Below are 13,134 nucleotides of genomic sequence, written 5' to 3' on the forward strand. Positions count from 1 at the left end.
CAGTTAAACTGCTTCTGAATCCCTCGCCCTCAAATATTCCAGGGAGCTGATAAATGTTAATTAGTATTTTAAGCCTTTAAGTCATCAGATGGTTTGCTAATGCAGAAATAAGTAACACAGGTAGCGATTTCAATGTTGAAAGTTATCAAATTGTCCATCAAAAAGACAACAGCAAATCTGGAGAGCTGGCTCCTCGTTGAGTGATGCTCTTCCAGAGGACCTCAGTTTAGTTACCATCACCCATGTTGGGAGACTCAAAACCGTGTGTTATCTCCAGCTCCAAGGGATCTGACACCCTCTTCTGGATTCTGTAGATTCCCACATTTACATATGCTCACAAACAAACATACACATGATTTAAAAATAGAGACAGAGGCAGGTAGATCTCTGGACATTTGAGGTCAACCTGGTTTACATGGTGAGTTCCAGGACAGCCAAAACTCCATATAGAAACTCTGTCTCAAAATAATAATAATACAAAAAAATAAAAATAAATCTTTAGAAAAGACAATAGCTGATGATTACTCACTGGTAACCCCAGTTTTGGGGAGACTGAAGCAGGAAACATCATGAGTTCCAGGCCAGCCTGGGCTATACAAGGAGACTCTATTCCAAACAGGAGAGCAAAGGAGACAATAGCAATGTGCCCTCTTATCGGTAACACACAGTAAAACTGACTGGTTTCTGAAAGATGAGAAACTGACCCTTAATAAGGTCCTGTCATCTGTTGTGCTAGCTCACACTTGTAATCTCAGCACTTAGGAGACTGAGGCAGGAGGATTACCATGATTGCTCAAGGTCAGATTGGATTGCATTATATGACTATCTCATTAGACAGATGGCTGGCTGGCTGGCTGGATAGGTAGGATAGATAGATAGGTGGATAGATATAGATAGATAGATAGATAGATAGATAGATAGATAGATAGATAGATAGATAGATAGATAGATAGCCATCTTCAGCACCCACCTCCATTATGGAACCCTAAACTGGTTCCCTAGCACCCCACAACCATCACAGAACCTACTAGAAAATTGTGGAACTACTGTTCTTCTATAGTCAGGCCATGTTGGCAGGGAATCTAGCCTAGTACACAGGTGGAGACAGCTGTACACATCCTAGTACATATCCAGGAGACAAAGTCACAGTATCAGGTCACATGATCATGCCCAATGATATAGAGTTGTCAATCCCAAAGAGCATGGCATCTAAGCAGACAGACAATGGGTAGGTGTTCTTCCACCACCAGAACAACAGACCAGAGAATCTGGTAAATGGATAACCACGCTTTGGACAAGGACAATAGCCAGGTGATATGGGATGCCCTTCTGTATGCTGCAAATACGTCTTATTACCATTGATTAATAAAGAAGTTGACTTGGCTAATAGCCAGGCAGAATAGAGCCAGGCAGGAAATCCAAGCAAAGATACAGGGAAAAAGAAGGTAGAATCAGGAGATGTCAGCAGCTGCCAGGGAAAGCCAGAAGTCAGGTAGCAAATTATGAGCCTCATGGTAAAATATAGAATAGAAATGGGTTAATTTAAGTTGTAAGAGTTAGTTAATAATAAGCCTGAGCTAATAGATCAAATAGTTTGTAATTAATATTAAGCCTCAGAGTAGTTATTCTGGAACTGGTAGGTGGGAGAGAAACCTCCAGTTACAGCCAGGGTTAAACATTCCTAGGCCTCTGGACCTAAATGTAGAGACCCAAAGTTCAGGAGGAGGGGCTGGAGAGATGGCTCAGTGGTTAAGAGCACCAGCTGCTCTTCCAGAGGTCCTGAGTTCAATTCCCAGCAACCACATGGTGGCTCACAACCATCTGTAATGAGATCTGTCGCCCTCTTCTGGCGTGCAGGCATACATGGAGGTGGAATGTTGTATACATAACAAATAAATCTTTAAAAAAAAAGTTCAGGAGGAGATAGAGTTGCAGTAGTGGAGAATACCAAGTTGAGAGGGGGGCTCAGGTACTGAATACTAATCCAGGCATGAGATCTGCCTGGTCATTAATCGTTCCCATTTTACAGGTAAGAATATGGATGTTTACCAAGGCCTGAGTCACTGGCGATTGAGTCTAAACCTCATTACAACACATAGTGACCCCTAGGCAGGAGCTAAACTCTTTAGTTGCTTTTTTTCCCCAATGCATATGCAATGTTAGCTGTTATCACTTTCAAAGCTGCCCCCTCAGGGATGGGCCTGCCTGGGGTTAGATATAGTTTGTGATAGTTGGTCCTGGTGAGGTGGTGTTGAGGTTTATGGGCCCTTTAAAACACAGGCATGTTTATCAAATAACTCTGGACATCTGACTTACACCCCGTTTTTTGTATTCAAGCTGTCTGTGTATTGTTTCTCTGCAGTTGTGCATAAAATGCTTTTACATTAAAATGAGTTACTGTACAAAGTGCCACACTATGCCATGATAAAGATATTGACACTTTATACTTAAAACAAAAACAAAACAAACCAATCAAAATAATATGCAGGTATGAACTCAAGAAGATGGCTTGAGAGCGCTGGCTGCTTGTTTAATTTGCGGCACCCTTGTGGTGTCTCACAACCACCCATAACTCCCAATTCCAGGCAATCCAAAGCCCTCCTCCGACACCAGGCACACAGGCGGTCAATACAGACATGAAGGCAAGCATCCATACACATACACACAACTTTTGACATTGCAGAGCCGAAGGCTGAGGATACACATCCTTGGGGAGAGCACGTGCCTGGCACACCCGAAGCCCTGGGTCTGATCCCCAGCACTGTATAAACCAGATACGGTATCATGTGCCTGTAATCCCAGCATTTAGGAGGTAGAGTCCAGAAGATTAGAAATTCGCTGGGCGGTGGTGGCGCACGCCTTTAATCCCAGCACTCGGGAGGCAGAGGCAGGCGGATCTCTGTGAGTTCGAGACCAGCCTGGTCTACAAGGCGAGTTCCAAGACAGTTACACGGAGAAACCCTGTCTCAAAAAAACCAAAAAATAAAAAATAAAAAAAATGATTAGAAATTCAATCTCATCTTCAGCTACATAAGGTGGCCAACCTAGGCCACATGAGACCCTGTGATAAGAGATCCTTGGGTCATAGAGAACATAGCCTTCTCAAAATTTTTCTCCAGGGACCCATGAATTTGTTCTCCTGAGAGGGCTATTATAAAAATGGTATTAAAAATAGTAAGAATAGCTTCCCCCTCACTCTGGAAGTCCTATCTGGCTCCATGGTTCCTCGAACCCACACTCCACCATGCTTTGCTGATGCCGGTCTCCTTTGAGAGCTGTCAACAGAGTGAACTGATGCCAACACCCTACTCTTGACCTTGTCTTGCAAAAGCTCATTAGCTTTGGGTATTTCCTTGTTATAACAACAGGTAATTAGAAGTTCTCTGACATCAGTGATGAGGACCCCACCTTGCATTTTTCCATCTGTTCAACAAACTTGGGCATATCTTTGTGAAATTCACATACAAGTCTGAAAGTTACCTGTTAGGCCTATAGCAGCAGACAGGGCAGACTTCCTGCCCTCCCAAAGGTTCAGAGTCCTCAGCCAACTTGATGGCTCAGCAAAGCAAGGTGCTTGCTACCAAGCTCAACAACTTGAGTTCAATCCCAGGGATCCGCATGGTGAAAAAAGAACTGACTCCAACGAGTTGTCTTCTGATTCTCTCTCTCCTCTCTCTCTCATACACACACACCACAAAATAAATAGTAAACAAATGTGTGTTTTAGAAAGTCATCGTACTAACAGGATGGTAGAGCGAGGAATCCTGAAGAATGCCTAAGTGCTTAAAGATTACAACAGAGAAAAGCCTCGAGGTAAAAAAGGAATCCTAGGGTGTTCCTTGCCCTCCCAGGAGCAACAAGAAGGCTTCTGGAAGATCCTCCAAGCTGAGCCAACAAGAAGTAGTAGCTCACTAGCAGGAGGGAGGAGGGAGTGCAAGTGAGCAGAGGAGACAGCTTGTCGGAGGCTGGAGGTGTACTGTCTCCCAGGAACAGCTCCCCATTTCATAGTTCTGGGCCTTCCAAGGGGAAGAGAGGAGGGCAGCGAACAAGTGAGCAGGGTCAACGCTGGAAGCCCTGGGGATGCTAGGAACAGATTTGCACTTCAGAGAATGTCCCAGCTCAACAGTGGACAATCCAGTAAAAGGAGAGTAGAAAAACCAGTCAGGTCACTGCAGAGCCCCAGGGAAGGACCAGGAAAGGAAGGGTTGGGTTTTGGCCTTGGTCCTGGAGTTTGGAGTTGGAGCCTGGGAACCAGAGGTTACAGCTAGGAAGGAAGCAGCTTCTGTAGGACATGGAGCATGGACCAAAAGGGCACAAAGACGTCATACCTCCGCTTTCTGTGGTCACCTAGCCCAATGTATGTCATCTTCAGTCCTAAGAACTCTTGTGGGACATTTTGTATCCCTTGAGATACTTTGGCCTGTTAGTAGAAAAAGTTTTTTTCCCGTTTCCTGTTTGGCTTTTTTTTTTTTTCTTTCTCTTTCTTTCTTCCTTTTTTGTTTGGTTGTTTGGCTGGTTGGTTGGTTTGGTTTGGTTTTTGAGATGGTGTCTCATGTAGCCCAGGATGCCTCAAACTGGCTGTCTTAGGGTTCCTGTTGTTGTGATAAAATGTCATGATCAAAACCAACCTGGGGACAAAAGGGTTTATTTCAGCTCATGGGCCCAGTCACTGTGCAATGTGGAGGGAAGTCATGGCAGGAATTCAAGGGAAGAGGTGAAGCAGACTTCATGGAGAAGGGCTGCCTACTGGCTTGTTCCCGCATAGCTTGCCTAGGCTGCTTTCTTAAACACCTCAGAACCATCTGCCCAGGGGTGGGTGGCACCACCCACAATGATCTGGGCCCTCCCACATCAATCACAAATTAAAAAAATGCTCCACAGGCTTGCTCAGGCCAATGCTATGGAGGCATTTTTCTCAATTAAGGTTTTCTCTTCCGCCAGGCAGTGGTGGCCTGTCGCGTCCACCCTCGACCAGCAAGGAAAAAACGCAACACCCGGAGCTCTTCTTGCAGCAATTTTCAGGACTTTATTCACAGCAATCTATCTCCTTCTCTTTCTCTCTTTTTCCTCTCTCTGGGCAAACCTCTCCCAGCCCTTAAGTAGGCATGGGCTGCCAACCCCGAACTGCCAGGTGGGCACTGCCCATAGGTTCATGCATATGCAGGCAGCTGATAATCATTGCGTGATCATAGCATAGGTCAGGCCTTAGCCATCTCAGGAGTTGATTATACATCTCCATCAGGTGTGATACCACGCATCTCGCTACAGTTCCCCCTTTTGTTTTGTAAAGCAACAGGTAAGACTAGAGGTCTGATCTCTGTTAAAAATGAAACATGTACTAGTGTTTGTCCAGGTGTCATCCACTCAGAGAACACTAGACCTGTCCGGTGTCTTTTACAGAGGTGGGAGTTAGACACCAACCCACATGCAATCAGACTTTCTCTTCTTGAGGCTGATGTATGCTTACCTCAAGTTTAGTGCGCAAGCCTTGCATCCTGTGCTCGCTTACATCTCTAGTCAAACTTGGGGAGACTGTCCTGCTTCAATGGCCGTGAAGGCCTGAATGATCATAGCTGCATTGCGATGCTGTGAAACCCTTATATGACAAATGCACCACAGGCATACCAGGGAGGCAAGCACCATTAAGCCTTGTTAGGGCACCTACTCCCGCCCACTCCTTCAGATGATCCATGGAGTGATCCAGGAAGATAGTTCTTCTGCCAGGCTGGTATCCATGTGTGTGGAGTTCACAATCACCATCGCCACCCGCAACTTTTCCAGTTGTTGTTCGAATTCACCAGACCAATTACCTAAAAGATCTCTAGACAATTCTTTAAATTTTTCATATCACACACAGCCCCAGATACTTCCATTCACAGCCAAGCTGAGCCAATTGCCACAGCCGAGGCTGTGCTTGCGGCAGCAGCAAGGGCAGTCAGAACTGGTAGCAGAGGGGACAGCACAGAGGAGAGGAAGGGGAGGCAATCTTGCTTTCCCCTCCCTGGCTTTCCTCTGCCTGCTCCTGTCATTAGGAGTGGCTTTTCCATGATCCCAGGAGCAGTCAGAAACCACTGTTCCTTCAGCAGTCCCCTAAATAACATACCCCAGCTTCCATACCCTCGTGGCTCATTTATTCCTGTCAGCTGAGTGCATGGAAGACACCTTCTCCCTCCTGCACCTCTTTGGCTTCCCTAGCAACCCAGCTGATCCCGTTTCTGCTCTGAAAGGACCCTGCTTAAATTATCTTATAGGGAATTTGGGCGTTGTCAATCTCTGGCTACTTCCTGCTGAGCAGGGACGTTGCATTCTTACAGTTTTTTTTTTTTTTTTTTTTTTTTTTTTTTTTTGGTTTTTTGAGACAGGGTTTCTATGTGGTTTTGGAGCCTGTCCTGGAACTAGCTCTTGTAGACCAGGCTGGTCTCGAACTCACAGAGATCCGCCTGCCTCTGCCTCCCAAGTGCTGGGATTAAAGGCGTGCGCCACCACCGTCCGGCTTCTTACAGGTATTTACTACAATCTACTGCCATTTTCCAGTCGGGCTCGGACTCAGGTCGCAGCAACACCCACCGAACTGTAAGGTGGAGGCGTGGCAGGGTGGAGCAGCTGCCATGACCCCCTTCCCCCAGTCCCTGCCGGTTGCCCCCGGCTGGGACAGACGTTCAGGCCAACAGATCTTACAGCGGTTGTGCTGCGTGCTTCTAAGCCCTGAGGCAGGTCCCGGTTGACCCCCAGGGCTGCTTGGCCTTGGAGCTGCCTAGAGCTCCTTGGTCTTGGAGCCGCAGCTGCTCACACCCCACTGCAAACTCCAAACCGCATGAATATAATTCCCTTCCTTAGCATACCTTGTTCAGCGGCAAAATCCAGATCTCTACCAAGCCATCCCAGGATGACACATTAAGATTGCCAGAGATGGCAAACCAAAGAGCAATTGTGTCACATTTAGCGAAAAACCTCTCCAAAGCGCTCCGTAACAGCTCATTAAGAGCCAGAAAAATCAGGTGTGATGTTGAAGTGCCCATTCTAAAATCCTATTCTTAAACCGTCCACTTTGGTCGTGGCCCTCATTTTAAACCGTCCACTTTGATCGTGGCTCTGACTTTAAACTGTCCGCTTTGGTTGTGGCCCTATTACCCCCACTCTCCCTTCTTCTACCGGCGAGAGCGGAAAACCCGCTTTTTGTTGCGGATCCCCAATCTTTACCTTGAGGATTATTTGGTGCACCCCCTGACTGCAGCAAGTTCTGGGCTCCACGGAGAGAGGTTTGGAGGTTCCCCGTACGCTTGTCCCCGTACGGCCCACCACTTGTCGCATCCACCCTCGACCAGCAAGGAAAAACGCAACACCCGGAGCTCTTCTTTTAGCAGTTTTCAGGACTTTATTCACAGCAATCTATCTCCCTCTCTTTCTCTCTTTTTCCTCTCTCTGGGCAAATCTCCCCCAGCCCTTAAGTAGGCATGGGCTGCCAACCCCGAACTGCCAGGTGGGCACTGCCCATAGGTTCATGCATATGCAGGCAGCTGATAATCATTGCGTGATCATAGCATAGGTCAGGCCTTAGCCATCTCAGGAGTTGATTATACATCTCCATCAGGTGTGATACCATGCAGCTCGCTACAGTGGCACACGTCTTTAATCCCAGCACTTGGGAGCAGAGGCAGGCAGATCTCTGTGGGTTTGAGGCCAGCCTGGTCTACATAGTGAATTCCAGGACAACCAGGACTGTTTCACAGGAAACCCTGTCCAAAAAAAAAGAAAGAAAAAAGAAAAAAAAAAAGATTTCCTCTTCCCAGTTATGTCCAGGAAAACTCTGGGAGTGGAGTTGGTTCTCTCCTTATATCATGTAGAACCCGGGGATCAAACTCAGGTTATCAGATTTGGCAGCAAGCACCTTTATCTGCTGAGCCATTTCACCAGCCCTAATTTTTTTTTTTAAAGTATGGGTGTGGGTATGGACATTCATGTGCCAAAGCATGCATGTAGAATCCAGAGGACCTGGGGCTGGAGAGATGGCTCAGTGTTAAGAGCACTGGTTGTTCTTCCGGAGGACCTGGGTTCAATTCCCAGCACCCACGTGGCAGTTTAAAACTGTTAACTCCAGTTCCAGGGGATCTGACACCTTTACACCAGTGCTCATGAAATAAGTTAAAATAATTAAAAAAAAAATGAACCAAGGGGATAACCTGAAGGAGTTGCTTCCCTCCTCTATCGTGTGGGGCTGGGTATCGAAACTCAAGCGTTCTGGCTTGGTAGTGAGCACCTGTATGTGCTGGAGCATCCTGTTGTTCATTAATAGGGTATTCTAAAGAGAAGTTTAGGTTTATAGAGAAATTGAGAAAAAAATTCAGGATCTTATATACCTTTCCACCTCTGGCCCTGACTACCCGTCATTTTTATTAGTGTGAAATATTTGTTAAATTTGACATGCCAAGGTACAAATGTACTATGAATTAAATAAAGCCAGGCCCTAGTAAGAGTTTCAAGGGATCTACAAGCAGAACAAACCCAGCTAGAGATTTTGCAGCAGCTGAAAGCACTCTCGCTGGTTTCGGGAAGGGGAGAGCAGGTGACAGTGTTGGTATGATGTCATCAGTGGGGACCCACTTAGGCCCTACTTTTGCTTTTGTCATTTGACTTAAAATAAGGTCTCAGGAGCTCAGCCTGGCTGCAGACTTACCTGACCATGACCTTGAATTCTGCATCTATCTCCTGAGTACTGAGGTTACGGGAATGCATTGCCAAGTGGTGCTTGGACTGAATGAACTGAGGGCTTCATGCAAATGCTAGGCAAGTACTCCACCCATGTGCTATCTCCATCCCCAGCCCTACCCATCCTATTCCTATTCCTACTCAGACTGGTTTATTTGTTTTGTTTTGAGACTTTGGGTTTCTCTGTAGCTTTAGAGTCTCTCCTGGAACTAGCTCTTGTAGACCAGGCTGGCCTCGAACTCGCAGAGATCTGCCTGCCTCTGCTGGGATTAAAGGCGTGCGCCACCACCGCCAAGCCATACCCATACTTTAGGAACTCAGTGTCAACAGAAGCCAAGGCTGAACTGACCCCATGTTCTTCCATCTCCTAATTCAAAAAAGACCAAAAGCACACTGGTGTGAAGGCAAAGACCATTTGCACATTTTATTTAAAAGGAAACAGCTGTTAGATAGAAGGGCAGATGTTTTCTTTATTGTAAAGACAGCAGTTTCAAAAGAGAAGTAATAAATATGACATTAGGAATTTTTTGTTAAAAAATACAACCCCTGGTGTTTGTGAGAAATCCCAAGAACTCACAGTATATAAAACTCTGTCCCGTGGATGACATGGAGCTGACATCAGACACCAGAGGATGGTCATAACTTCCCGGATTTCAAAAGATCTTCATGTGTCACTTGAGAATTTCAGGGATCCATTCTGATTTGCATGGAGTCAGGTGACAGATATCCTTCTGCTCATTAATATTACTTCCAACAATTCTTTCATTCTTACAGTACAGGACCGAGGAGCGGGGAAATGGCTGAAATAGAAAGAAAGGGATGAGGGGGAACAAGAGGGTGGGCACTGTTAAAGGCCAGGAGACAGGCAATGTGACAGCAAGCTAGTCCCTAGTTAGAGAGGGTATAGGTAATGATCCACACGTCCTCCTTCAAATCCCACCATCAGCTAGGTTGGTAGACGCTAAAAAAGAAGTCAACGGAGTCCAAGTAGTGACAAAAAGAGAAGGTGGCCAGGAAACAACGCAAGGACCGCAGCAGGGAAGACCCATCCGAGAAATGGGCAACCATAGATAAACAGGACTCGCTGACATAGAACCACGCAGAAACAAGGACGGTTTCCAAAGAAACAAGTCTCGGCTACAGATAGTGGCAGAGGAGAGAAGGCAGGAAAGACCAGCTGGCAAGTCTTTTGGAAGAGGCCAGGACCCTGGGAAGGACGAAAGCAGTCTCCAGGTATTCAGAGGCACTAAGAAACAGGCCTGGGGTATTGACGGGGGCGAGGTCATTCAGGCAGAGGGCGGCAGGGTAAAAATGTGAAAATTCTGGTTATCTCCTCCAGGGCGTCAGTAAGGCACAGCTGTGGTCAAAGGTCAGGTCAGCAGGTCTAGGCGCTGAAAGCAGCCTTGAGTTCCCGGAAGGCTGCCTGGCGGAGCCTCCTGGTCTCCTCCTCCCGTTTCCGCTCTTCTTGCTCAGCTTTTAACTCAGCTTCAAATTTACTGGAGCATGACAAGGCCTGGGCCTGCAGAGAAAGAGCAAAGAGATGACACAGTAAGGGCAGGGAAGGGTACGGGGATGCTGGCACCCAAGCCTTTGCAGTGGACGTGCAAGCCCCGGACAAATGGAGCTGCTGCTGCTGAGGTCCAGGTGAGTGCCCATACCATTGCTTTACTGACTTCTACCTGCTTCTGTTTTCTGGACTCGCTCGTTCTCGATGATTCTTTTTCAGGGTACTATTGAGTATCTACTACTTCATGATGGTAAGCCAGTCCTGCTATGAAGCCACTTCCTTAAACTCTTGCCCACATTTACATTCCATTGGTCTCAAAACAACATCACTATGTGAGGGGGGGGGGGCGCAGCCCTGAACCAGGATCAGGGCAGCTCTCAGACCTCCCAGCCGAGGGCCTTTCTCATCAGATAGAGGAGCAGTTGACACAAACTCAGCACTGGCCAACGTGCCGGAAACAAGTGATTATGGAGTGTTCGGACACAAACGGGACACCCCTCTATCATGCTCCCTCCCCAAGTCACAGGGAGAATCACGCGAGAGTGGGTGGAAACCAGACGAGCTGGAGGTCGGGGTACCGGAGGTCAAGAGTGACAGCTGTGCTCAGGAGCTCACGGCCGCTGTGTCGGCTGGCCCGAGACCTGCACACGGTGAGGCCGCTCACCGTTCTGGCACGGAGTAGAGTGAGGAGGGGTTTGTGTGTCTCCATCCTTGAGGAACTATGGGCAGCTGATGGCTTCTGGGAGTGACTCCTGGCAGGTTGACCAGCCTCTAGTGGATGGCCCCACACCCATACGTATATTATGGGTAACACAAATTGGAGTCAATAGTTTTGTTTTTTTTTTTAATTTTTTTTTTTAAAGGTTTTCTAGACAGGGTTTCTCTGTGTAGCCCTGGCTGTCCTGGAACTCACAGAGATCCACTGGCCAATACTGAGATTAAAGGTGTGGGCCACCACCACCTGCCATTTATTTATTTTTTTTAAGGGATGTAAGTTGTGGGGCAGAAGGGAAGAGGTAGATTTGGGAAGAGTTAAGGTGGGGGGGATTAGGGGCAAATATGATCAAAATTGATTGTATAAAATTCTCCAGGATGGGCTGGCGATACAGCTCAACAATTAAGATCACTGACTGCTCTTCCAGAGGTCCTGAGTTCAATTCCCAGCAACCACATGGTGGCTCACAGCCATCTGTAATGCCATCTGGTGCCCTCTTCTGGTGTGCAGGTATACATGGAAGAAATGTTGTATACCTAATAAATAAATAAATAAATCTTAAAAAAATTCTCTAGGACAGGCTCTAAAGCAAAAGAGAAATCCCGTCTCGAAAAAAAAATATTTTTAGCCGGGCGATGGTGGCGCACGCCTTTAATCCCAGCACTCGGGAGGCAGAGGCAGGCGGATCTCTGTGAGTTCGAGACCAGCCTGGTCTACAGAGCTAGTTCCAGGACAGGCTCCAAAGCCACAGAGAAACCCTGTCTCGAAAAACCAAAAAAAAAAAAAAAAAAAAGAAAAAGAAAAAAAATATTTTTGAACATTGATAAGAGTCTAGGTGGAAGAGTCTTTGAGTGGAATTGCATCTGATGATGGGCTGCAGGGGAAATCTTTATAACAGCTTTCTGAATGATATGGAAGCTGGGAGGCAAACCTGAGAAAAGCAGTACACACCCCTTCCTGCTTTCATTTTCTAATTAATTAATAGATTAATTCTAATTAACAATCAATTTTTTTTGAGACAGGGTTTCTCTGTAAAAGAGCTCTGGCTGTCCTAGAACTGGCTCTGTAGACCAGGCTGGTGCTGAGATTAAAGGCAGAGATCACCACGGCTCACCTGCAGTACATACTCTTAACCACTGAGCCATCTCTCCAGCCCCATGACTCAGTTATTGTTCAAATGCTGTTTCCGTGTTCCCATCAACACTTTAGTTCTGGACTGGAATATAATTCAATGACAGGGATTTATCTGGCATGCATGAGGTCCTCAGTTCAACCCTCAGTAACCACAAAAAGAAAATACATTTTAAGCCTCTCTCAGTCAGACATTCTAAATTTACTTTTAAATCAGGTGGTGGTGACACACGCCTTTAATCTCAGCACTTGGGAGGCGGAGAAAGGTGAATCTCTGTGAGTTCAAGGCTAGCCTGGTCTATAGCGTGAATTCCAGGGCAGGCTCCAAAGCTACACAGAAAAACCCTGTCTTGAACAAAACAAAACAACAAAATTACTTCTAAATATTACTTTTTGGCTTGCCTTGGTAACATAGATTATAAAATACTACATCTTTAGGTATGTGTGCGGTAGCTCACATTTGCAATCTTAACACTTAGGAGGCAGAGTGTTAAGTTCAAGGCCAATCTGGACGCACAGCCAGAGCTACAGTGTAAGATCCAATCTCCAAATAAAATAAACATTATGGGGTTTTGCTTGTGTTGTGAGTGCATTTTTTGTGAGTGTTTTTTTTAAACTTGGTTTCTCTTCAATAATACCGTATCAGGAGTTCAGTGGGTAGAGTGCTTGCCTAGCATGCATGAAGCCCCATATTAGTCCCTAGTGCTCCATAAAAACTGTATGCAGTGACAAAAGCTTCTAATTCCAGACCTCAGGAGGTAGAGGCAGAGATCAGAAGTGTTTGGCCATCCCTGGCTACATACCCAGTTTGAAGAGAGCCTGGGACACACGAGATACAACCGTTTCAAAATTCTCCCTTCTAGAACTGACTTTTTTCTGTGGTATAAATATTTGATACCATCTCTCAATGGCACACTGAGTGTGTATGTGATTTTAACAAAGACTGTGATACAGCCCTTGAAGGCAGCTGTTCTGGTTTGCACCCCACCATCATGGATCAGACAGAAAAAGTCTCATACACACTTGGCCAAAGCTCGCCGTGATCATCCTCACTTTCTTGCCAATCTGATAGTCA

The 13,134-nt window shown here is 46.3% G+C and overlaps 1 protein-coding gene across 1 annotated transcript in view; it reads right to left on the reverse strand.

Annotated features, from left to right (window-relative positions):
- Positions 1-9,105: 9,105 nt before the first annotated feature.
- Positions 9,106-13,134, reverse strand: part of Efhd1 (EF-hand domain family member D1) — a 47,272-nt gene continuing 43,243 nt past the window's right edge. The window contains exon 4 of the mRNA XM_075951652.1: positions 9,106-10,225. Coding sequence (XP_075807767.1) covers positions 10,091-10,225 — 135 coding nt within the window. The 3' untranslated portion in view covers positions 9,106-10,090. The remainder of the gene's footprint in view (positions 10,226-13,134) is intronic.

The sequence above is a fragment of the Microtus pennsylvanicus genome, chromosome 17, assembly GCF_037038515.1.
Source record: "Microtus pennsylvanicus isolate mMicPen1 chromosome 17, mMicPen1.hap1, whole genome shotgun sequence".
NCBI classification, from domain to species: domain Eukaryota; kingdom Metazoa; phylum Chordata; class Mammalia; order Rodentia; family Cricetidae; genus Microtus; species Microtus pennsylvanicus.